Source organism: Salvia hispanica, chromosome 4, assembly GCF_023119035.1.
Source record: "Salvia hispanica cultivar TCC Black 2014 chromosome 4, UniMelb_Shisp_WGS_1.0, whole genome shotgun sequence".
Taxonomy (NCBI): domain Eukaryota; kingdom Viridiplantae; phylum Streptophyta; class Magnoliopsida; order Lamiales; family Lamiaceae; genus Salvia; species Salvia hispanica.
The window spans coordinates 57305624-57331576 of record NC_062968.1 but is presented as its reverse complement, the minus strand read 5'-3'; the positions used below and the strand labels follow the sequence as shown (position 1 = coordinate 57331576).

At 37.2% G+C, this 25953-nt stretch overlaps 6 protein-coding genes across 7 annotated transcripts; 2 read left to right on the top strand and 4 right to left on the bottom strand.

Moving 5' to 3' along the window:
- Positions 1-44: 44 nt before the first annotated feature.
- LOC125220489 (mannan endo-1,4-beta-mannosidase 1-like) lies at positions 45-1904 on the bottom strand. The gene is made up of 5 exons (XM_048122658.1): positions 1575-1904; positions 1203-1397; positions 969-1091; positions 682-884; positions 45-567 (listed from the first exon to the last, which is right to left on the bottom strand). The coding sequence occupies exons 1-5, from the start codon at positions 1893-1895 to the stop codon at positions 111-113; spliced, it is 1299 nt and encodes a 432-aa protein (XP_047978615.1). The 5' UTR covers positions 1896-1904; the 3' UTR covers positions 45-110.
- Positions 1905-4182: 2278 nt separating this feature from the next.
- On the top strand, positions 4183-6659 carry LOC125221504 (mannan endo-1,4-beta-mannosidase 5-like). The gene is made up of 5 exons (XM_048123623.1): positions 4183-4506; positions 4838-5032; positions 5149-5271; positions 5389-5594; positions 6125-6659. Exons 1-5 carry the CDS (start codon positions 4183-4185, stop codon positions 6537-6539), a joined length of 1263 nt encoding a protein of 420 aa, XP_047979580.1. The 3' UTR covers positions 6540-6659.
- A 1323-nt stretch (positions 6660-7982) lies between these two features.
- Positions 7983-14564, bottom strand: LOC125220488 (SCY1-like protein 2 A). Its single transcript, XM_048122657.1, has 14 exons — positions 13885-14564; positions 13408-13512; positions 12717-12827; positions 11888-12070; positions 11312-11438; positions 11061-11122; positions 10880-10966; positions 10478-10564; positions 10203-10316; positions 9962-10090; positions 9804-9866; positions 9542-9703; positions 9330-9448; positions 7983-9187 (listed from the first exon to the last, which is right to left on the bottom strand). Exons 1-14 carry the CDS (start codon positions 14377-14379, stop codon positions 8305-8307), a joined length of 2727 nt encoding a protein of 908 aa, XP_047978614.1. The 5' UTR covers positions 14380-14564; the 3' UTR covers positions 7983-8304.
- A 1209-nt stretch (positions 14565-15773) lies between these two features.
- Positions 15774-17370, bottom strand: LOC125223081 (MDIS1-interacting receptor like kinase 2-like). Its single transcript, XM_048126048.1, has one exon. It carries the CDS (start codon positions 17335-17337, stop codon positions 15901-15903), a length of 1437 nt encoding a protein of 478 aa, XP_047982005.1. The 5' UTR covers positions 17338-17370; the 3' UTR covers positions 15774-15900.
- Positions 17371-18340: 970 nt separating this feature from the next.
- On the top strand, positions 18341-20002 carry LOC125221774 (molybdopterin synthase sulfur carrier subunit). The gene is made up of 2 exons (XM_048124022.1): positions 18341-18496; positions 19572-20002. Exon 2 carries the CDS (start codon positions 19574-19576, stop codon positions 19889-19891), a length of 318 nt encoding a protein of 105 aa, XP_047979979.1. The 5' UTR covers positions 18341-18496; positions 19572-19573; the 3' UTR covers positions 19892-20002.
- A 207-nt stretch (positions 20003-20209) lies between these two features.
- Positions 20210-23266, bottom strand: LOC125221773. Of its 2 annotated transcripts, none has more exons than XM_048124021.1 (3): positions 22883-23266; positions 21805-22377; positions 20210-20532 (listed from the first exon to the last, which is right to left on the bottom strand). In XM_048124021.1, the coding sequence occupies exons 1-3, from the start codon at positions 23144-23146 to the stop codon at positions 20401-20403; spliced, it is 969 nt and encodes a 322-aa protein (XP_047979978.1). In that variant the 5' UTR covers positions 23147-23266; the 3' UTR covers positions 20210-20400. The 2 variants fall into 2 exon arrangements, with proteins under 2 accessions (XP_047979978.1, XP_047979976.1); XM_048124019.1 differs by having other exon boundaries at positions 20210-20535; positions 22883-23263.
- Between the last annotated feature and the right edge of the window lie 2687 nt (positions 23267-25953).

The following is a 25953-nucleotide window of genomic DNA, read 5'->3' as shown; positions in this document are numbered from 1 at the left end:
CCGGTATATTCCCAATTGGCGATCTCATCTTTTGACTATATACAAAAAAAAAAAAATACAATTCCATTACGTTGGTAACTATACAATAAATGAGAAATGAATACAAAGAATCATGTGAAAAAATTAGGAATCATCATCCATCGCAAAATTTTCCATAGAGTTGATTTCTTCGCATGATGACCACCATCATCATCATCATGGGGCATGATGACTCCATTGCGAGACATCAATGCTTTCATGGCATGAGACTGCCTAGACATGATCCCAGCCGTTGATGGGCTCTCCGATAAGATGATCTCATACCCATCATGATACTCATCCATCCCTTCTGCCATCACATGCCATACCATGCTTCCACTCATTATACCTCCACTTCTTGCATATCTATATATATCTCTATACACATTCCTCATGTACATGTCTCTTTCCTCCACACCAGCTTTGTTCCACTTTCCAAATTCAGCAATCACTAATGGCTTCTTCAATATGTTTCTTGCATCCTCATAGTGATTCCTAATCCATCTATCCATGAATTCCATTTTTTCATCCTCACTTTTCCCAGGTAGCCTGCACACATGAACTCTGCATTAGTATGATACTGTACGTTTTTACATTCAGGACATTTTTCAAAAGACCCCGTACTAATAAAGTTGGGACGGTTTGCATTCAAGTATAACGAACCAGGTATCTGGATAAGCATGGATGGTGGCGAAGTCGATCTCTTTAACAAGATTGCTTGTAATGAAATCAGTCCCAACTTGGAAGCCAGGATTTAGTTGTTCTCTTTGTGGAATGCTAGCTCCATAGAAACCCTCCATTCCTATTTCCAACAAATGGTTATTGTCAATGGATTTCACAAAAGTTGCCATTTCTTGAACCCATCCCTATTCAAAATCAAGAAAATGCATGCATATTAGGGTTTTGTGTGTTGTAAAAAATTTTCGCCCGTCCCACAACAGATGTCTCACGTTGAGTGTTTTTCCAGAGTAGTCGGTTTGGCAGCGTGGCTCGTTGATGAGTTCCCACGCCATGATGGTTGGCTCGTCCTTGTAAGCAACTCTAGTAATCGTGTTCAATCTTGTCACCACTCTCTGCAAATTAATTCAAGCCAATTAATCATGCCTATAGTTTTATTTAATTAAATATGTTACAATATGATCGAGTTTAATTAGTCATGCATGTTGTGACTCTTTATTTCTTACCTTAACATGGTTCTTGTAGTAATCTTTGATGAGTGGATTTGTGAAGAAATCATCATCATCACTAACTTGTGCTCCTGCATTTCTAGCCCATTTAACATACTGCGCTTTACCTCCAAAATCATTGAAATTATTCACCAAACTCAAAATGAGGCGAATTCCATACTTTCTCGCTTCATAAATCACAAAATCCAATCCCTATATAAATATATGAACACGTGTTAATCCCACGAGTACATTGGTAAGATAGATAACTCATCTGTCTTGAAGTTACTATACTACTAAAATGACCTAAAAATATGCGTTCTTAATTCTTATCATATTTTGTTTATTTATCGGTCTTAACAAACTTACGATACGTAACAATAACAGTACCTGAAAGACACGTTCGTCGTAAACACCTGGCGATATTTGGAGAGCGCGATCGCCTCCGTCTCCAAAAGCCCAAGTCCGGCACACGGTGAGCCCGGTGGCGGAGGCTTCCCGGAAGACTTCGGAGACCTTGTGGCGGCGGCCGGGGTCGGAGGCTACGTTCATCATCCAATAGGAATTGAAGCCATTGAAGAGAAACGGTGAGCCTTGGAGAAGGAAATTGCTTCCCACAAAATCTAGACTTGAAGGAAGCATGCGGCCGTGGCAAAATTGAGCTTCCAACAATAGGAACATGGCTAGAATCCAAGTAGTTATTGACCCCATTTTAGACTATTTTAATGAAGAAGGGTAGAGTGGATTGGATAATAATTAAGACAAGCTATATATCAATAATAATAGTACTATTGTAAGAGTTGAATTTAAAAAATTGAGAATTGTTGGCCGACCTTATAGTACGTGACCAATTGTGTGGATGCACGTGGACTAGGAAATTTAGCACTAAATTGAACATATGTAAGTATGTGTGGCCGACTCTAATTGGAAAGTTCATGTATCGTGTGCGTAAGAAATAGTTAGGGAGAAAATTCAAGAAGCCAATTAGTACTATGTATAAACTCATGTCGGCATTGAATATAATTAAATTAAAAAAAAGATGTGTTATTTTTATATTTTTCTTTTCTTCATCATAATTGAATCATATTTCTTTCTTTTATTATAGTTCATCCATTTTTAGTAAAAAAGAAACATAAATTCCTTTTACTCTTTGTTATTGTATATTTTATTATATCTTCACTTAAATTATGTATATCACTTTTTTTCTGTAAATTTTGTGTCCCAAATAATGTTCTAAGTATAATGAGATACAATGAATATTACGTAATTGTGTGAAATCAGAACTTCTACGTTGCTTAGTGGTTCAAACTTCTACTACTAGTATAATGTAAAGAGACGTGTTAACTAACTATCTCTAGATTAAATTAAAAATTAAAAAGTCTTAACTTGATTAGTTAGGCTAGTACCTTCTTTTTCCTAAGTTTTAGTTTTCATTTTTGCCAACTTGGGATTCAACCCAACTCATCTAATTCAATTCATTGTTCTCTGTTGTTTCTTCTTTTTTTATTTTCCTGATTTTACAAAAAAAATGATAAAGGCGTAGACACGTGGAGGTTGGTTAACAAGCTGCGATGACTAGTATATTATCATAGTCATTAGTAGGATTTATTATTATGATTCATTAAGAATCATTATCCTATTATATTTTCTTTTCTAGTTTTTTATTTGAAAATGTTGGGTTCAATTAAATAAAGCTTAATTCGAATAAACATAGAACTAACTAACTAAAAGTGAAGAAGAGTTGATGAAATCATCATTACCCTATGATTCCTTTGCTTAATAGGTGTAGATCTTTTCAACATTTTATTTATTTGCTTAGTTTAATATTAACTTTTAACATTTGTGATAGTGTATAAGATTTGTGTTGCAATAGTTAGAAGTTAAAAAATTAGTCTTTATTAATAAGTACATAGGCAAATCATATATTCTCTGATTTTCTCCAATAAATATTTTAGAAAAAATATTTATGTATTGAGTTGGTTAGAAAGAGCACATGTGACATGTGAATGTGATGATGGTCATTGTACATTATAAAAAAAACTGGCTAGCGAACTAGCGAACATGCTCTATTTTTTTGGACGGATAGAATATTAATTTGCGAAAATATAATAACAATAGTAATTGACTGATAATTTAACGGGTAGTGATCAATGTATATTGCGTAATAACTGAGAATTTAATTTAAGTTATTGGGAGGAAGGGACTCACTAAATCAAATTATAATGATAGTATTTACTTCCCAAGTAAAGAAAATGTTGAAAACGTGAATTAAACAAACAAACAAACGTGACAAAGTCACGATTTAGTTTAGCCATTCCAGAATTTCGTATCCAATTTGAGATTAATAAAATTAACTATCTGCCACACGCCACATGTCCACACCTTCATTATGAATAAATTGTTTTAAGAGAAATGAATTGAAGCCCAAAAATTAGGATTTTTTGATGAAATTAATTAAGGCTGGTTTAATTGTTTTATAGATAGTAATTTATTTAGTAGGAAAGTTTTTGACCAAACATTAATTAATTTGAATTAATTGAATTTTCTTCTACAAATTAGATTTTTCAATTTGCCTGATTGTCTAATTAATTATACATATTTCCTTATTTAATTTGTCTATATTGGATGAATTGCAAGGCACGTTTTTAATGGGCAAGAATATTGTGAGTTTAATCCTCTCTCATTTTTCATTATAGATGAAAATTAAAGTTTGTTTAATTATTCAATTTTAATAGTTATTTCTTAGTAGGAAAGTTATGACCAAATATTAATTAATCGGCATTAATTGGATTTTCTTATACAAATTAGATTTCCCAATATACATAATTGTAGTTAATTAGCTTTCCTTCTTACAATTATTTCCCTATTTTCTTTGTCTATATTAGATTAATCGTAAGATACACTTACACTCAAGTTTTCCATTTTTTCTTCCTTGTTAATTGAGTTGTCTCTCTATATATTTCGTTCTTCTTTGTGACGATTTAGAACATCGTCCAAAATGGGGTCCATTGGTTTGATTGTAGGCATGTTAATGTTGTCAGTGAGGACTATTGTCTGCCAAGGCACAGTTCCACTTCAATCTTTTGTAGGAATAAGTGGGTCCCAGTTAGTTATAGATGGATCTCCATTTCTCTTTAATGGATTCAACTCCTATTGGATGATGTACCTCTCCTCCGACGTCAACGACCGCCAAAAGGTCTCCGCCGCTCTCCGGGATGCCTCCGCCGCCGGTCTCAGTGTCTGCCGGACTTGGGCTTTTGCGGACGGAGGCGATCGCGCCCTCCAAATTTCCCCGGGAACCTACGATGAACATGTCTTTCAGGTATTCATGATTACACAATAAACGAGACGCAATTACTTGCATTGAATTTTTTAAAAAATATATAAAAATTTAGGACGCAAATAAAAGCTACCTAATTTTTTATTTTTTGAAACACTTCCATTTGCGAACACCAAGAATAAAGACAACTTATTATCTTTAATTAAATTAATAACTATCCTTAATTAGCAATGGTCTTTAATTTTAGTGGATCTACATTTGTGTCTAAATACAAAAATTAATAATTTCCTTTTGACCTAGACTTGTGTCTAGATAAATTAATAATTTCCTTCGTCGAGATAATTAATAATACTAACGAGTGTAAATGTTGCAGGGATTGGATTTTATTATTTCCGAAGCAAAGAAATATGGAATTCGTCTCATTCTTAGCTTCGTGAATAATTACAAAGATTATGGAGGTAGACCACAGTATGCTCAATGGGCAAAAAATGCAGGAGCAACAATCAGTGGAGATGATGATTTTTACACAAATCAAATCATTAAAGATTACTACAAAAATCACATTAAGGTAAGTAAGTTATTTTAGATATTAATTCAAAAAATAATGCACCATATAGTATAAAGGAATGTTTAAAATTGAGAATTCTTTTTAATCTTTTGAATATGAATTCATCTCTTTTGCAGACAGTGATGACAAGATTGAACACCATTACTAGGGTTGCTTACAAGGATGAACCCACAATCATGGCGTGGGAACTCATAAACGAGCCACGTTGCGAAACCGACCACTCCGGGAAAACAGTCAACGTGAGTAATCGTAAATATATTATATACGAAATGAGACATTTATTGTGGGACAAACGAAGAATTGACTGAAAAAAAAAAGACAAAACCCTAATTCATGAATTTCTCGATATCGAATAGGGATGGGTCGAAGAAATGGCAAGTTTCGTGAAATCGATTGACAACAAACACTTGCTGGAGATAGGAATGGAAGGTTTCTATGGAGACAGTGTGCCAGAAAGAAAACAAGCCAATCCTAATAATATTCAAGTTGGGACTGATTTCATTTCTAACCATCTTGTTAAAGACATCGACTTCGCCACCATCCATGCTTATCCTGATATCTGGTTTGTTACTACACTTTCTTAATTTAGGTTTTTCTCACATTTCATCTTTACTAGTCATGTAAATAATAGGTCAAATTGCTATAGAAACATTAAGTTTGGTCAAATTTTGGCCAATCGTACAATTTTTTAAAAATTAGGCAATATACTCCGCATTTTTCTCAATTGTCTCATATAATCTCAGATTTGAGGAAATTTATTAATGAGGTTGCAAATGAAAATACTATGTGGCCAAAATGTTCAACTACTCAAACGACGGCGTTTAAATTTTATACATGCACGTGTCACGTTAAGTTCATAACTTGCAATTTTTAAAATTTACGAGACTGACCAGAATTTGACCAAACTTTATGTTTTTTTTTAGCAATTTTCCCTAAATAAAATTATCGAAGTAGTAACACCCCTATACGGGAAATTCGATGATTATATACTTGTAAAAATGGCTATAATTTGTCTACATGGATAGAATTTCCTTTTGCCACATGAAAAAAATGAGAATGTGGCCATTAACTTTATAGAATATTTTGTTGCAGGCTAAGTGGGAAAAGTGAGGATGAACAAGTGAGATTCATGCAGAGCTGGTTGTTCAATCATTGGCAAGATGCAAGAAACACATTGAAGAAGCCATTGGTGCTTGCTGAGTTTGGGAAATCAAGCAAAGATCCAGGGTATACTTTGAATAAGAGAGACACATACATTGGAAATGTGTACAGAGATGTGTATAGATATGCACAAAATGGAGGTACAATGAGTGGAAGCTTGGTTTGGCAGGTGATGGCGGAAGGGATGGAATCGTACGGTGATGGGTACGAGATCGTCTTATCGCAGAGCACATCAACGGCTGGGATCATGTCGAGGCAAGCTCATGCCTTGGGTGCGTTGGCTGCCAATGGGACTCATGGCCCGTCGCATGGGTTCAAGCCGGCCCATCGTCGTGGAACGCCATGAAAAGGTTTTGGGAACTGATGTATCTAGATTGGGGTTTGATTTTGGATCACATGTTTTGTGATAACAGGTTCATTGTTTGGTCATATTACCCTGTGAAATGAAAGGGATGAAAAGTTCATATTGCTATGATTGTTGTGTTTATATAATGATTGAAGTTTAGATTTAAAGAAACTAGTATCACCCACGTGTGCGTTGCACGACTTATTTTATTTTTTTCGTGGTAACTAAAATGAGAAACAATACAATTATATGCAATTTAAGATGAATAAATAAATAAATTATTAAAATAAAATTGCTATATTGGAAAATAAAAAAGAAAATGCTGAAATAAAATTAAACTTAACAGTAAATAAATTAAAAGAGAAAGAGGGGGGATGGAGAGAGCAAAACAGACTCGGTAGACTAGTTACAATATTAATTTTAGAAGCATAAATAATTATACAAAAGATGGCCCTATAATCACTCAATTTTAACTCATTCTGAACAATACAATAAAAATTGAAAATAGGGTTCATACTTCATACTCTGCGGCGGCTCATGTTCAAGTCTCATCATATCTCTCTTCTCCTTCCAATTTGTAAACAGAAGTATTGTGATGCTCCTTCACTTCTCACTCTCGGCCCTTGGAAAAAATCTCGTTAGTTGTCGCCAAATTGTCGTATCTTCGCCTCCGTACCTCGTTTGCTCTCTGAAGCCTAACCAAAAGCATATTAAGTTTGAATAAAGCATTTATGTTTCATAGTATAGAAACTAATCAAATATCAATAAAACATAAAGATACGGTATTTGCCTCAATCCTTAGCAGCTGCAATTACACCTGGAGATATAAACTTGTTTCTGTTAAGAAAACCCACATTGTTCTAAATCGGAATTCAAATATATGAGATTAGAAATGGAAATTTATTAAATGTAGAAGCAGAGAAAGGATATTGCTTCAGCCTCAGGAAGATTCGGGGCATCAAACACCTTGCAGACATATTGCTCGCCTTTGCCTTTCCTGATCATCAATCTTATGGTGGCTTCATGAGCCAAAACATGGCCACCTGCGGGCTTCTTCGGATCTGAGTAGTAAGTATACATAAATTATTATAGATAATAATGATTGATATAACCACCCATTAACTCCATATTAACTTTAAATAACTTCTCACTAACTAATAATAATTTTAATCAATAAATAGCTTTTAATTAAAATAGTATTTACGTGAATATCCTCAAAACTCTCCTTTTATATTTTTATAGACAAGAGCCTATAATAATAACATTAAAGATTTGAGTTAATAACATTAAAGATTTGAGTTGAGTACAATACATACATACTGAACTAAAGAGTTTTAAGCAAAAAAAAATCATCAAATCACTAATTAATATTGTTTCAATAGTAGAGTAAATCAAAATTTGACAGTTTCCAAAAGTGATCCACACATATACACAACAACAATATGACCTCAACTTATTTTTTTATAGTCCCCATTAATGGGAGTTGCCAGTTTCTAAGAATAAAAAGAATTATCAACGATAAATGAATTTCATTCCACCCCCAAGGAAAAAAGAAAAAAAAGAACTTTCTAGAAAGGTGTCTATACCACACTATGCTACAAACTCGGTTACATGCTATTGAACAACAAAAACCTCACCATTTCGAGGAAAATACGCATCAAGCACAAAAAAGAGGGAACTCTTCAAGCCGCGGCAGACAATGACGAAGGATCTGAACCTTGAACACCAACTACAGAGACAGAGCAGGCGTGGTTGTATGTATAGATTACAGCAAGTCCAATAGAGGGGGTTGATCGGTTTTAGACTTCGTTTGGCCAGTTTGCCCTCGACTTCCCCTACCTCGCCCTCTGCCAACAGCAGTTGCAGGAGGTGGAGCGAGCCTTAGTGCAGTATGCTCATTCTTGTTGGAAGCAAATATTGAATCCAAATTTGCTGCCTTCTGACTGGAAGAACCTAAAACGCCGTGGTTTTGCTTCACCTGCCCAAGAGTGTATTGTGAACTCAGTCCACCATTGCTACTTCCAATGCTTGGTGATGAAGTGATTCCTTGATTCTGGGTCGGCATGCTGAATGCCCAAGATGGGGATTGAGTGTTCGAACCATTGGCAGATGTTGAACTGCTGTTGAGCCCATATTTATTCACTGATGATGTCGTGGAGCCATTGTTCATGGAGCCGGGATTATTTGTGGTGCCACTAGGCCGCGGTGGCCAGTTAGCAAAAGGATCTATATCATCCAAGTTCGAATCTGAGGTGCCTTTGTTTCCGTTTAGAATGTCCAAGCCACCAAATTGAGCTGCAGCGTTTGATGAATTTTTGGGAGGCCATTCAACATCAACTGGAGGGCATGAAGATGTTGGTTGCTGAGTGGAAGGAGCAGATGATTTCAAGGATAAGTTGCTCTGCGGAGGCTGATTCGGTACTGCAGACTGGGCAGCTGATGCTGCAGATGACGACTGCGGGGCAGTTGCAGCTCCCCTATTCGGTATCCAGTCTTCATCCCATGCTGAACTGCGCTTTGTATTAGATGGAGCACTAGAGACAGGTTTATTCGTTTGTCCTGATAGCAGTCCTTCAACTGTAGGTGATTGTTTTGGTTCCGCCTGTCCAGACTGTGTTAAGGTTACTCCTCGTTTTTCTTCTATTCTCCTATAAAGAGACAGGAGGAAAGTCGAGTATAATTAGCTGCATAGTTGCATAGTAGCAAGTTAACCAGCAGTGGTGTTAACTGAAGACAAAGACAAGGAAACTTCGAAGGTGAGCATAGCTACACAAAAGATGGCAATCTTACCTTAATACATCCTTGATGAAAAGCATATACTTAGCAAACTGCTGTACATTCAATTGTTGGGTGGTGAGAAGAGGTATTAGTAGTGGAAGAACATGCACCGCTGCGAATTCAACTCCATACTGGTACAAAGAAGTAAATTTACGGAGGTAAGATTAAGAGTACTGTATTGATAAATTCATTCAAGATCCACCAAGACAGTGAAAAACACAGACCTGCTTCAAAATTGCATTTGCAACCCCAAGGGTACACATAAGCGTTGGAGCAGAATGATCAACAGCTGTGCATCGTTGAATAGTTTGCAAGATTTCTAAAACAGCATTCTTATCTAGTAACTGAACCATGTCACTTAAACATAAGAGGGCATTCACTCTCACCTGCAATTTGAATAAAAACTTATGAATCTGTGTCCAGTAGAGTCTAACAAGCTAAAATTTCCTGTAGTTGGAATACAAAACATTCACCGACATCACATACCGCTGCAACAGTTGTTCTGAGGGCCAAACCATGAACACGGGGCAGGATAGCTTTCGTCACCAGCTGCAAGATGGAAAAAGAAATGAAGAGATAAAAATTGTGAATAGTTCCATTGGGAAAAGCAACTGAAACAAAGAGCACTTCCAGAAATCAATTACCTGAACATCTAGTTGTTTTGCAAGTGAAACAGTCTTTTTGAGAACTTCCTCTTGCAAGCGAGCATCCGTATCATCATAAGCTCGAACAAGCATCGGAAGAATATGTGAAACAAGGTGCTCCTGACTAGCCTGCCAGGTGTAAAGAAGAAATTAGTAATAAATTTATCTTTCAGGGTATAAGCAAAAAGATTCGATAATAGTGATGTGGTGCATAAATGGTAGTTTAGTAGATATTTGCTACCTTGTGGATAATAAGCTCAGCATGCTTGACAAGCAGCAATAATGTCTCACCAGCAGCTGCACTAAAGACAGGTACAAGAGCTGGTAGAGTTGATTGCTCAAAGTCATTTTTGTCCTACAATAAATTTTACAACATAAGCCTATAGTCTCGAGCCTGATGCTAAATGATTATTCAAGTCACAAATTCATCATGCAAAGGAAAAATCAAATCTAATTCCAAAACAGAAATAAATCATGCCAAAGGCTTCAGAATAAAATGATGAATTAATACTGTACCTGTGACTCCGCTATTGTCAGAACCATAGGCAGAATCATAGGTTGCATCACCAAATTTCGGAGTTCAGCACAAAGTGGGGGGAGAACCTGTGTACAGAATGCAATCCAAGGATAAATTTTTTTAACTTGTCCAAACAAAAAACATTTTGAAAAACTAAGTACACCCATATTAAAAGGAAGACAGAGCTTACTTCTGACATCATGTTAAAGAAACCATAAGACAGATACCATGACTTATAATGAAGTGTAAATTTAAGGTTAAAAAAACTTAAATTAGTCAACATCTGATTCTCTATGAAGTATAATGCATTACTTGATCTATATCTACTTGATCTATATCAACATACAATAACAGATTTTTTTCCAAATTGAATAGAATTGAAGGAAATAAAATATTCAAACCTTGTACCGCAAAACACGGGGGTCGAAATCTTTCCACATATCGGATAAAGCTTTAAGAAATTCAGTTTTCTGCATGTTATCTCTCTCCTGGAAGTAGTCAGAGAAAATTCCAAATTAAAAAACTTCTACTATGTAACTTTTAATACCAAGTCCAAGCTGAGGTAAATAATGGATTACATACAAGCAAGTGATCCAAAAAGCGAAGAGCACGCAACCTTGTATCCTCACGAAAAAAAGATGAACCTGCAATTGCAAATAAGAACGGGATATTTGATAAAACAAATCAAGTAATGCATGAAATTTTTACATACACTGTACTGTCAGCATGCCCTGAAACAACAAATAAAAAATGATATCTAGCACCTTAACATTCACCATCAGAGATTTTGTTGATATACTAAACAACTATAACCAAACAGAGTAAATCCTAACCTGTGAAATCCAATGCAGTTGGCCTTGAAGCCTCATTTGTTGAGAGCATTCTCTGCAAATCTGGGACTAGCTCCCTCGGAATTTTTGTAAATGCCTCATTTGTCAGGTACGTTAAACTATTCATGTACTGCCAAAAAGCAACCAGCCAAGAAAAATTATTCTCTAAACAAGCACATGCTTGTGGAAAACCCCCAAAATGTCTGGAAAAACCTATAAAACTTACAAAGACAAAGACAAAAACACAGCATCCCTAATTTCATTTCTTGATATATAAGTGGCCAGGAGAGGCAGTGCAGCATCCTAGAAAACCAGAATATATAACTACATGCTTAACATAGTAGAGATGATATACTCAGTCCTGACCAAGTTACGTATAGAGGCAGATATTTTCTTATTCCTTAATAAAGGTTTTATATCAAAATCAGAAGATGTGCAGAATGAGATGTAAATAAAAGCACATGATATTAGCAGGAAAACATCAAAACTTAAAAAGGAGCATCTATTTCCTGATGTCAAAGCTCATAACAAACAATCAGCAATGCAGCATTGCCAAAGTTCAAAGATAGTAAAACTTACCATCTTCACATTGTTGTTACAATCAAATAACGGTTTCCGAGCCACCAAGTGGTAGGCAAGGCATGCAAAACTGAAAATATCAGCAGCAGTCCCAACCGAAGCTGTTTTACTCCGTACCAGTTCGGGGGCAGTGTAGTTTATTGATGGCTGCAAGGGCAGTATAGAATCTTCTACATCGTATTCCTGTTAGCAAAGCCAGTTAAGAATTCAGTAATGCATGATTCAAACTCGCAATAATCCAGACAGTCCTCAAAACAAAAGGAAGCAAATATTAGTAGAAGAGCACTAGCAATTGCAATACGAAAAACTGGGTCAAGTGGACAACAATATAGAGAATACTCTAAGAAAATGGATCAGGGTAGATTCTCAGTTTATGCCTTCTAAATTACTCCAACAATAAAACAATGCCTGATGTCGAACAAAGTTTTAATTCCTATGAGAGTATTATCAACAAAAGGCATCATGGAGGTGGAACCCTGGCAGTGCAGAACTGCAGATATATAATAATTGCATTCATGGAGTTTTTTGCTAGGATAGCTACAATTAAGAGATTGAGAATGCTGTAAAGCCATATTTATTTTTTAATTCTTTTACTTGTTTTATGGGCAATATCACCAAGTAACTACTAGAAGTAGATCCTCATATATAAATATTCTTTCATAAGACAAGAATATTATAAAAATGGTGGAATACAAGCCAACTAAAAGCACAAAATACTGCATATAATATATCTAGAGAGTGCATAGAACACAGCAGATAAACATAATCCACAAGAGAGTTGAAAATAATATCCATATTTGCCAAAAATTAACAAAAATTGATGACTCACAGCGTAATGGAATGCTTGCACACTAGCAGAATCACTGGAAGACTGATCAGCTGAAATGGAAAAACCAAAGCCACCAAGCTTCCAAGCTCCATTAGACGTAATAAGGATAGTCTGCCACATAGAGAAAGAACATCAGTTTAACCATAGGCACAATGTAGCCGCCCGAGACAGGATGGCACCGATGCCAAGTGAACAGGCAATTAGTACACAAATGATTTAAAATATCAACCAGTTCGTCATGGAAAACTTTCTACAGAGTGTTTTATAACCATGACATGTAGGACATGTTTACATCACAAGCTATTTAATTGGAAGCAAGCATTAAAAGATGAACCTTACTTTATCAGAATATATATACTGAATTATATAATTTATAAGTCGCAACAAGTTAGGTTCCTGGCCAATTTCAGAAACAGAGGTATAGAGGAGGCAAAAATGACAAAGAAGCACATGTTAGACTGTGTATGGTACAACACAAAATTCAATTCTATGCCTCCATATAGCGCCAAGAAATGAAAACTGCATATCAAAGAGATGCCTCTAAAAATCGTACTGGTATACACTGACGGTTATAACTTCTTCTATTCCACAAACTCAAAAGACGAAATTTTAAATTAACAGAAAATAAATGACAATCCTACAAACACAATGAATGGAAGTCATTTGTATTATACTGTATTGAAGAAACTACCTCCGGAGATATAGCCCGGTGGATAAGATGTGCATTATTATGAAGAAAATCTAATGTCTCTGCAATCTGGAGCAGACCATGCTTAATCTCCAATATTCCCATTTCCTGCACCAGATACAGTCTATCAATCAGAACTCGCAAGAAATAGCACAAGTATGAACACGTTCCTGAATTGCAACTATATTTAAACTACCAATTGGAAAAGTGCAATAAAAAAGGGATAATTTAACGGAGTTGATAGTGCAAATGACTGAAATGAGTACTAAGCAACAAAATTTATTCAATTCTCTCATCACATTTAGTGTCGTTAAAAAATCCTCTCTTCTTCCGTAAAGAACACCTAGCCAAAAATTAATTAGTAGTATTTCCAAATTAGCATCCATTATCCAGCTGAAATACCCAATACGACAATCCAAACTCAAAAAAACTAATCCTCAACTTCAGGAAAACCTAAATTGCTGCAATTGAAGACCATACCATCCCCTTGAGCTCCTTAGGAACTGTGGCGATATTCTCCACATTCCCCAGCGCATTGGCTGCCGACGCAAACAGCGGCTCCGTGACCATGGCCATCGTACTCTTACTCTCATCCAGCGCCTGGACCACGTGCACTACCCCAGGGTGCCTCAGCCTCACGAGCCGGGCCGCATCGGCCCGAATCACATCCAGAAACGAATCCTCCGCAGCCTTGGACAGCCCGGCCCGCTGCCGAGCCTCCGAAAGCGCCTTTTTGTCCAGCACCCAAACGCACACGGTAGGGTAGACCGCCGGCGCGTGGCCGTCTCGTGACTTGGCGGAGTACAATTTCCAGGCGAGGCCGGGCCCCGCCGATCCGATCTGATCGAGGAGGTCGTATTCCTGCATCGCCCTGGGGAGGCCGGTCACTTCCTGCACTGTGGTTTGCACGGTCTTCTCGATCACGGCCGACGCCTTCGCGAAGGCCTGCGTCAAGGTTTTCATATTTAGGGACATTTCTGGAATTTGGGGGTTTTTGGCAAGGGTAGTTCGGGGATGAAATTGGCGGTGGAAGAAGCGGCGGCGGCGGCGGTTTTGGAGAGAAGGATTGGAATTTGGGGATGATCGGAGCTCAGATCTCACCCTCTCTCTCTCTTGCTGTTGAAGGAAGAAGAAGAAGACTTGTGTAATTGATTTTTCTACATGGCGTCGAAAACAAAATGATAAATGGAACCGAATGCCACGTTGGAATTTTGTGGGGTAGTTCGGTTATCTGATTTTTGGTCCCTCAACTTTTAGGTTTTATGTATTTTAGCCCACTTTCTTTTGTTATTAAATATGTACTCCACATTTTGTATTTTATCGTGGATTTCATTTTCCTTATGTCGGTGGTGTGGAACTTGGATTGATTCAATTTCTGTTTTCAATATGAGTCAAGGTTTGTGTTAAAATGACAACCCCTCTTAAAATGACACCGTGACATTATTTATACAGCAATATTACAAATACTATACAGCAATCTATAGATTGTTGTATAGTGTGTTGGATATTGCTGGACAAGAAATATTGATGTATAAAGACCAGCAAATGGCTGACGTCTTTTTCAGTTTTTTTTTTTTTGCCACGTGACAGCTTATTATTCGTTCACGCGTACAAATAATTGGCTAGAAATGGTGATATGATGTTATTTTAAGGGGGGTGGCATCCTAATATCTTAGTATGCCATATGAGTAAATATACTTAGTTGATGGAAAATGTATCTCATGGGTAAATAAATAGTCTACTTGGATCCATTCATCAAAATTAGTTTATAAGTAGAATTTAATTATGGAACATTTTTATCTTTATGAGTTGGATGTGGATCTCTTTTTCATGAGTAGTACTTCAAAAAATTTTACTCTCTGTCTCTCTCACTTATTTCATCAATGTTTACATTAAAATTTGTACTCATTTATAGCTAAGATTATTTTTCATAAACGGATGAAGTGTTCATTATTTGTTTTTAAGTCCAAAAAAATGAGAGTTCCAAAAATAAATTATAAAAAAAAATGAAAATTGAACACTGTCTATAAATTCCTAATAAATTAATTGGTGCACACTACGTATGATTGTACTACTAATATTTAATTACAGTGGAATAGTAGTGTGAGACAACAATCATGGCAAAATGGATGGTTCCCACTATTTTGATCCTTTGTTGAAAGCACTCTACTTCATTTTCCGCATAAAAATATCATGAGTAATTATGGTCAATTTTGTAATGGATAATTCGATGATGCAGCTTCTTTGTGACTATATTGCAACAATCCAATCCAAAATTAGGACTTCGTTACATATTAAAATGAACTAAGAAATGATTGCCTTGCATATTATTAATGTTGATCGTGCTATTTTAATAATCTAAATACTCATAGAAAACATTTGTTAATTTCTTCCATAACAAAGATAGAACAAGGGATTAAAATTACATGAACAATAAACTCATGCACTCTTATTATACACAGATAATCGGTCATAACTCACTCAACTACACATTTCTTAAGCTTTGCACGGCGCCAATGGAGAGCCGCAGAGGCATTTATTCCCGGCAAACGAAGCTGCCGGGAACTTGTTCGGCGGCAACGCCCCACACAATTGGTTACTACTAACATTCAACTTGGACAGACCCGAGACGGCCTTAGGCACTTTCCCATAAATCATATTTCTCGACAAATCCAAGTACCTTAGCCTCTTCGAAAACCTTAAACTCCCCAAATCGAACCTCAACTTATTACCCGAAGCATAGAAACCCACCAAATAATCGGTCCGGTTCACCAGCTGAACCGGGCTTCCGGTTATCTCGTTCTCGGATAAATCGATGTAGTCGTAAAAATAAGTCTGCACGGGCCGAAAATCATCTAGCTTTATCTTGAGCCCGCATTTCGCCAGCTTCAGAGAGTAGATAATCGGAGACGAGATCACCCACTTCGGAATCGAGCCCAAATTGAATAAATTGTGGGATAAATCTAACGATTCGATGCCTTTCACATTCATAGCTGGAAATGGATCGGTTAATCTGTTGTGGGACAGATCAAGATTGAAAATTTTGGTGAGATTTGCAAAAGATTTGGGGACAGGCCCGGTATAATTGTTCCAGGAAAGATCCAGCGTATCAAGGGCCTGAAACTTTCCGAGAAAGCCCGGGATAGCTCCGGATAGCGAGTTGTGGCCGAGCTCGAGAAATCTTAATTTTGGCGCTAAAATTGAAAGGCTGTTGGGAATTTTCCCGGTTAATTTGTTGTGGGAGAAGCTTAGGCTTATGAGGCTGGTGAGGCCCGGGAATATATCCGGGATTGGCCCGGATAGTTGGTTCCGGTCCAGGCTCAGCAGGGTGAGGTTGCTCAGCCTGCTGAGTGTGGCCGGAATTGCGCCGGAGAGGCGGTTTCCGCCGAGTTTGAGCTGAGACAGCTGGCCTAGGTTTCCCAGGGAGCTCGGAATCGGGCCGGAGAAACGGTTTCCTTCGACGCTGAATGCGATTAATTGGGTCAAATTGCCGATTCGGGCCGGGATCGGGCCGGATAATTTGTTGTTTTCGATGTAGATGATGAGGAAATTGGGGAGGGTGAATATGAAATCGGGAAACGGGCCGGTGAGGTTGTTGAGATCTTGGAGATAGATGCTGTCTAGGAATTTGAGTTTGGAGAGAGAGGGGGAGATTTTACCGGATAGGGAGGTGGTGAGGTTTCCGGGCCGGCCCACGAGGGATAGGGCCGTGACGCGGGGGCCCGTCAGGCAGGTGATGCCGAACCATTGGCAGCAGTCGGAGCCCTTTTTCCACGAGGCTAGCATGCCGGACGGGTCGGCCGTGATGCCCGACTTGAACCCGAGGAGCCCGGATTCGTCGTCCGGGTGGCAGGCGGCTGCGGACGCGGCCGGGGCGAGGCGGAGGAGGGAGAGTACAAGGAGGGAAGCGGTGAGTACTAGCGAGCGATGCATTGTGATGGGTTTGGATATGTGAAATGAAATTGGTGGTATGGAGTTGCTATAAATAGAGTGGGATTTATTGGATTGAATTGAATAGAGTATTGTGGATCAATGCCATTAATGCCAAAATCACATGGCTTTGTGAGTAGAGACACTATAAAAATGATACACGCATCTTTTTAGTAATGGCACACTTGGAAGTTGGAGTTGATAGTAAAGGCAAGTCAATTTCGGGCATATCTTGTCTGCATAAGGTTTTGAAATGATTAAAAGATTAGACAACGAGTTGTCATCTTTGAATAATTGAATTCAACTCCATGGGATTCTGTGGGCTGCATAGCATTAGTTTGTTCTGGAAAACAGTTTACGTGAGAGTGCCGTAAACTCGTAAACCCGTTGTGTCGAATCGAACACTGACCGGCTCGAGCTTATGTCTTAATCTTCGACCTCGGTTGCTATCAGAGGCGGAGATAGAAATTTGTAGGAAAGGGGCAAATTTACATATGAAAGAATTTTACACTTTTAAGGTGGTGCATTTAATAAAAGATTAAAAGAAATTAATTTAAAATAGGTATATAATGCATGAGATGGAAAACATGAGGTGGAGCAATTGCCCCTCTTTCAATATACGTAGATCCGCCTCTGGTTGCTACCAATCACTTGGTTTGAGCTCAATTTGTGTGGTATTCAGTCTAGTCTTCGAGTTTGAACTTGAGTCCTGCTTGTTTAAAATTCATATAAATGATTTTCAAGTTCGGACCTATTAAAAATCCAAAAAGATTCATAATTTGCTCTTTCTCAATATATTACTTGAGATTTATTGAAGATGTGCATATGTAATTGAAGGTTCTACTTAAGTCTGAATGCTCTATACTGGTTTAATTGAAGATTCATGTGTATAATCGATTAACAAATTCATGAATAAATGAATTTTAATACTCCTATGTAGAATCAAATTCTGCTTTTTCTACTGTAAAGATCTAGACAAAAGACAAATTGCATATCACTTCCCAAATTATCTGAGTTTTGCATCTAACTACCAAGACTTGTGATAATAACAAACAAGCCTTACATTTAACTGACAGCTCAGCCATAAATTTCCTCATCACTTATTCATTTGTTGATTACTGAGGGTTGAAAATGGGGGATTATCGGAGGTGAATTCGTAAAGGTACGATTTTTATCTTGTTTTTTGCTCCTTTTGCACGGCTTTTTTCTCCTTTTGATTTTTTCATCAGTTGATTCTGCAAATTCTCAAATGGGTATTCTGATTTTGTAGCTGAAAAAGTCGTCGTGTTTTTAGTCTGATTTATTATTGCAGAAATTGGAAGTATCAAATTCAAATCTTGAATCTGGGTTTTTCATTATTGGAACTTTCAGTGGTGATGCATAAGAATTTTTCCCCCTTTATTGTAACTAGGATGGCTATCCTTCAAAACGATGCTTGGTTAATGAATTAGTGCTTTTCAGTTTAAGGATCTGCCTTTTGTAATGACTATAACATCACGTAACTTTCTTACTTACTGAGCTAAACTTGTGTATTTGTTCAATGTTATCATCTTCAAAAGCTTGGAACTTGTGTTTGGGCTCAATTCCAAAATGGGTAGTTATCACTTGAGAATTTCCAGATTTTCCAATGCTCAAGTATTTCAACTTTTAGTAATTGGTGTGTGGTGACTAAATAGATCGGGCTGAATTCGAGAATATGAAGAACAATCAGCATAGTCAAGAACATAAGATTCTGAAAGGGGGGTTACTATAATTTGGTGGAGTATCTTCACCAAAGGGTAGATTTTCTGAAAATCCGAGGAGTGCAGTCTTTACGTACTGCCCTCCGTTTGTTATGCTGCTAAATGGAGTGAGTGAGGTTAGCAGCAACTTCATATATAAAGGTCATAAGTTCCAATTTCATTAATTGATAGCCTACTTGTTTAGTTGCTCTTCTAGAAGTTCAGACAAGGTTGTGATAGCCTACTTAGAGAAACTAGATCAATTTAAGAATGCTCGGTCGTTAGGGCAACATGCTATTCTTGTAAGAATCAACAGATTTCTTCTTATTTGATGTTGCTTTTGTGAGTTTCTGCTGTATCATATACTATTGCAAACCTGTCCGGAGAGGGAGTAATGAAGTTGCTAGCGAAACTATTTTTCTCCACCGACAGACATTTCCCATTCGACCTCTCTATTTCTAAATATGTGTTTCAGTGAACCTGTGCATTGCTAATGAAATTGATCTTTCTCGACAGAAATGTCTACCAACAGCTTTGAAAGTCTATCCAAAAAGATGGATAACGCAGTAGGAGGAAAGGATGATGCGTTTATTAAGGTTAAGGTGTTGTTCTTTGCCCGAGCAAGAGATCTAACTGGAATGGCAGACATGTCTTTGGAAGTTTCACCAGGTACCACCGCGCATGATTGTTTGAATAAGCTTATGTCCAAGTTTCCTGGACTTGAAGAGATCCGTAACTGTATGGTACTTGCTCTAAACGAGGAGTACGCCCTTGAGTCTGTCGTTGTTAAAGATAGAGATGAATTGGCTATCATACCTCCTATAAGTGGAGGCTAGTCGTTTTCGTTCTCTCTTCAAATAAACTTTGCTTTGGTGCTTCTTGTGAATACCAACATATTTCTCCTACATTTTGAAGTAATATTTTATATCTTGAGTCTTTATTTGCCATTCAACTTGTTTACTACTCAAAACATATCCTTTTTTAGCAGGTTGATATTGTTGTGAAGCTTAGCCCCCAAAGAAATCATGTCTTACGATGTAAGAGTGAAGTCAGGTTAAAAAAACAACTTTTCTTAGTTTTTCCTATGTATCAAACACACTCATGTCAAAAGCGAGGAACGAACAACACGACTTACAGATATTTGTAAAGCATTGTTGAGAAAACAGATTTAATAACCAAGCCATTTGAGTCTTAGATACATAGACAATGGAACAGAAGCTTTTTATGGCAAACAGGTAAAAGGAAAACTAATATTAGCACACGTTATAAACTAGAAATATACTGGCATCTAAGCATAAGCTCAACCAAGATGACTTCTTTCAAGTATAAAAATTTCCTAGGCTCCTCATCTTATGCTCATCACGGACCAGCTGCTGGTGGAGCCAACAGAAGGCAGTGCAGGGCGGATCACTGGGACCAGTTTCACGACTGAGAAAGCTTCATTCAGACGAGCGGCGCGGCTCATCACCTGAGATGCCTTCTGCAGAATAAAATTGAAAAAGTGATAGCATATAGATAGAGAGACACACATTGTTTTATACCAGGTAAAAACATGTAACGGGTCACCTTCGTATTTACCAGAAACTAAAGTTGGCATTCAATGTATGTGTGAGCTTGTTGAGATGTCAAAATTGATTTAAATGCTTATTTTGTACTTCATCTTAATACAACTCATGCATCCAAATTCCAAAGAAACAAATGGACGAGATTGAATCCATCATTGACCAACTAACACATCTATCCACTTATACACCTCAGATCTCTTTCGAGGTGGGACTCTATCCAAAAAAAGAAATACATCTTGTCCATAAGTGCAACTCCATACGTGGAACAAATTCACTCAATCAATATATTTTACTATATAGATGTAGCTGACACTGAAAGACGACAGATCAATACCTGGGTTATAAAGCAAAGACATACTACTAATTAAGTTCTAGTCAGAAGCTAATACACATCACGAGACTTAACCCGCACATCTCCCTTGAAAGCTCAGAACAGATTAAGAAAAAAGGGTTTAACAGTCCACCTAAAGTATCCACAGATTCCAAACTAAACCATGTTTCTCAACCTTCTCAGGCTTTACAGTCTTTTACATTAAAAAAAACCAACCAAACATTGATCCACTTAGACTAACGTTTATTTCCTCAGTCAAAAATAACTGAGCTGATTTCTCAAGTAGCTTCACTTAAGCAGAAAATAATCCTATAGTATACCTAAAGAGGTGGGCACACTCTCGTAAAATTCTTAGACAATTGTTATAAGTTATGTTAGCAAAAATATCAAAATGCGCTTCAAATTATCAGGATCAAATGTCCAGCTTTGGGATACCAATTCAAACACACGATGTCTCAAACTTTTATTCAATCTGTATAGTCTGCGTAATAATGCAACTAAACCATAGAATCAGACCAATGCACAATAGATGTACTCAACTAGCATTCTTGACACCTCTCCATCTTGAGCAACAAACATCTTAGCAACCAAGGAGCTTCTAAAGCTAAAATCCAGCATAATAGTAACATTTTTACAGATTTCACAAACTCCACCTATCAACTTGCAAATATACTCATATCACATAATTATCTTCACAATTCATATTGAACATTGAACTATTAAGCTTCAACATAAGCAAGAGACAGCATTAGCACCAACTTCAAAAACAGCTCAAAAAACAATCCAGAATCGAGTTAACACGATTTATAAACTGCAAGATGACTATAATATCATTCCATAAAAGAACACTGACCTTATCATCAACAGCAACATTGATCTTCAATCCCTTAGACTTCCTCTTCATCTTATACAACCTGCGGCCTAAAATCACAAACCCCAAAAAAGCAGCAGCGACTGGGACAGTCCAAACAGGATTCATTCTCATCATACAGTACTTCAGAAACTCCATTGGCATCTTCCACCACACTACGCCGCTCTTCTCAAGCTCACCACCGCCGTTTTTCATCCCGGCCGCAACGTCAACAACTTCACCTCCGCTTTCAATCCCCTCAATCTCATCGCTCGAAACCTGCGAATCAACGCGCATATCCACGTCTCCTTCCACACTCACCTCAGAAACATCGCTAATTTTAGCAGAATCGCCATCAACTCTGCTCATCTCGGAAACATCGCCAATTTCAGCAGAATCGCCATCAACTCCAACCGATTCCACGCCGGAATCCCCCAAATCCTCCCCTTTCACCTCAATTGCCTCATATTTTGCCTCGATTTCGCGAAACCCTAACTCGTTTCCCTCCTCCAATTCGCCTAATTTCTGATCTCCGGACCTCTCACTGCCAGAATCCGGCCAAAATTCGGATGGCTCCTTGTTAGGGCGGTGGAGCGAATACTCCCCCTAAGCGTCCAAAGCTCGCTACTCTAACTCCCCTAACTTTCGCCTCCTCCATTGGCATCTTCCACCACACTACGCCGCTCTTCTCAAGCTCACCACCGCCGTTTTTCATCCCGGCCGCAACGTCAACAACTTCACCTCCGCTTTCAATCCCCTCAATCTCATCGCTCGAAACCTGCGAATCAGCGCGCATATCCACGTCTCCTTCCACACTCACCTCAGAAACATCGCTAATTTTAGCAGACTCGCCATCAACTCTGCTCATCTCGGAAACATCGCCGATTTCAGCAGAATCGCCGTCAACTCCAACCGATTCCACGCCGGAATCCCCCAAATCCTCCCCTTTCACCTCAATCGCCTCATATTTAGCGTCTTCCTCAATTTCGCGAAACCCTAACTCGTTTCCCCCCTCCAATTCGCCTAATTTCTGATCTCCAGACCTCTCACTGCCAGAATCCGGCCAAAATTCGGATGGCTCCTTGTTAGGGCGGTGGAGCGAATACTCCCCCAACAACGGATCATTCCAGCTAGGGCTACCATCCCCAACCGAATCACCATCATCCACAGGCACCTCGCAACGATCGTGAGGGTCCGATGCGAAATAATTGGCCTGAATCAAGGCGGTGGAGTCAATTGCGTCGAACGAGGCAGCCGAGGAGGTCACCGGCGCCGCCTCTGTGTCCGAGTTGGTTTGGAGAAGCTCCCAGTCTTGGATTTCAATTGCGGCCTCAACAGTATCCATTGATGCTCAGTGGAATCAAAATTTGGGAGGAGAGATTGAGAAAGAGAGGGAATGATTTTTTATCACTAAGGAGATGAGAGAGAGAGTGGAAGAGAGAAGCTTCTTTATTTGTTGAGAAAGATTGGAATAAATCCAAACTAGATATTCAGAGCTACAGCCATCAACTCTTAATTTTTTAATAACTGCAGATATCTTCAAACCAACCATTTCCCCTTTCTCTAAGTTAACCAAAAATAAACTAGCATTATTCTTAATTTATTATAATATTATATTTTTTTATTAGGAACGGTACCCTGTAAATCACGAAGTTTGGTTAAATTGTGAGGCCATCTGCTCTGTGTCTTATCCTTCTCTTAACCGTCTCACTGTACTTTTCACCTCATCTCTTAACTAAGAGACAACACATGCATCTCTTCATCTCTTAATCATCTCATCCATTTACTATTCATTCAATTTCATTTTTTATTTTTAATTCCAACAAATTCAATTAATAAAAATACACTTCATTAAATAAAATAAAAATTACAATTTAAAGGCCTAAAAAATTGAAAATACATTATTAAAAAAATACATAATTAAAAAAAATTAAAAATTACAATTTTTTTTTCGATTTTTCAATTTTTTTAAAAAAAAAAAAAATTTATGACGTCATAATTCCGACGCCCACTCGCGGGCCGGCGAGTGGGCGTCACGCCATCCATCCGCCAGCGCGCGCCACGTGGTCCGCGCGCGTGGCTCGCCAACTCGAGGCCGGCCTCTTCCTCGCGCGAAACGCGACGAGATGGCTCGTCTCGTCGAGACGAGACGCATCCCGCATCGCCGTCTCGATGCGGTCTCGTCTCTCCGAGACGAGATAGAGCCCGCATCGAGATGTGATGCGGATGCCCTGATATGTCCTACTAATTTCAAAATTGGTGAAGTTTCAATTTTGCTCAATTGTTTCATTCATACACAAGTTGTCATCTTCGATGTGGTTCATTAAAGTAAGTATTTTTTTCTTATATTCATTTATTTTCTCATTTATCTTCTTATTTTATTGAAACATTGAATTTTTACATTATAAAATTATGTCAATTTGTGCATGAATGAGATCATTAATAATAATTAAACTTTGTAATTTAATGTTTATGTAACAGACTAAAATTTGGCTAGCCTTCCTTATCATCCTTTTTTTATTAATAATAATTAAACTTTGTAATTTAAAGTTTATGTAACAGACTAAAATTTGGCTAGCCTTCCTTATCATCCTTTTTTTATTATTGTGTTTCTTCAAGTTGACAATCGCATACTTAAATAAACTGGCCTTAATATGGTGTGCTCGATAGACTATAATTTAGTGGATTTTGGTATTCAGAAAAATATATCGAAGCAGCCTTCATAGATAGGAATAAATGGTGATTTTAACGTTTTTTATTTGACATTAATACAAAATGAGCTACCTCTCGAGCTTGGGACAAGTTTTAATACTATTAATTCAAGAGGATTGTACAGTAGCATTAATACTTTTTATAGTACTATATCTATTTATTTATAATAAAATGTGTTTAATTTTTTACTAATTATACTTTTTTAAAAACTTTTTTCTTATTTTATTGCATTAAAATTCGTAGCAACTATAGTATTTAGTACTATTTAACATGATCAATCAGTTCTATAGAACTATGATAAATCAGTAATTAAATTTGGTTAACCTAGAGAGAGGCTGGTGGCTGATAGGCCATTATTCCACCTGTCAAAATCAAATTAAGTCATGATTTATTTATTTTAATTGACCACATCAATTATATCTCTTTATTTCATTTGTCTGCTAAAAGCCAAATAGGTGGCAAATTTGTCATGTCGACTGTTTGATTTGCATGGCTCAGGTACAGTGTTATAATATTATTATAAATAATCTGAACGACTTTTACCAAAATTAATTCACTTTCCATTTCTATTCAAGTTTTTTTTTTGTATTTTGTTTCACATCCCAAATTGACCAGATAAAGTAGAGTCAACAACAATCAGAAATTTTGAGCCAAAATTACATAGCTATTTTGATTGATTTTTCACATGGCAAACAAAATATTTGGAATTAGAATATCATTTCAATTTCCAGACCAATTATTTAATTTTATCAGACGATTTTTTTTTAAATAAATTAAAAATAATTCATTAAAATTCAGTTTCATGGAATTCCAATGTCAACACAATTTTAATTCTATTAATGGACCTTAATCGATTTTGAGTTTAAGCCTAGGATGAAGTATAATTCGCTAAATGCATTAATTAAACTGTTTGTCGGTAATCCATAATTAGCATGACAATGGGCCAGGTGGGCCAATTTTAATTCACATGAAATCAATATACCAAACTGTGTAATTCCCATTTATCATTTTTTGAAATATTTATAGGTTCTTTGTAGATGGAATTGGGGCTAAGTATCCAATTTTTTAGTTGTTTATAAAGGAAAAACAATCCGAAAAGATATTTCTATATATCCAAAATGACATGATTTTATTCCGTGGCTAATCTAGCTCAGGCCAAATCAAAAGGGAATGATGATTTGTTGGGCTTTTATTGAGGTGTTAGACTATTAATTAAGCACTATGTTATGCTATTTATTGGATTTTTGGGCTTACCCACATATTTACTTACCACCTAACAACTATTACTAAAATCTCGTATCATTCAACAATGTTGACATCTTAAATAGAACGGAGGAAGTAACTGCTATCGGAGTACCAATTTCTTCTACACGTTATATATTTAAAAGATCTAGTGGTATCCATAGCTAGTGATGCCACTTGGAAATTCAATTTGTATTA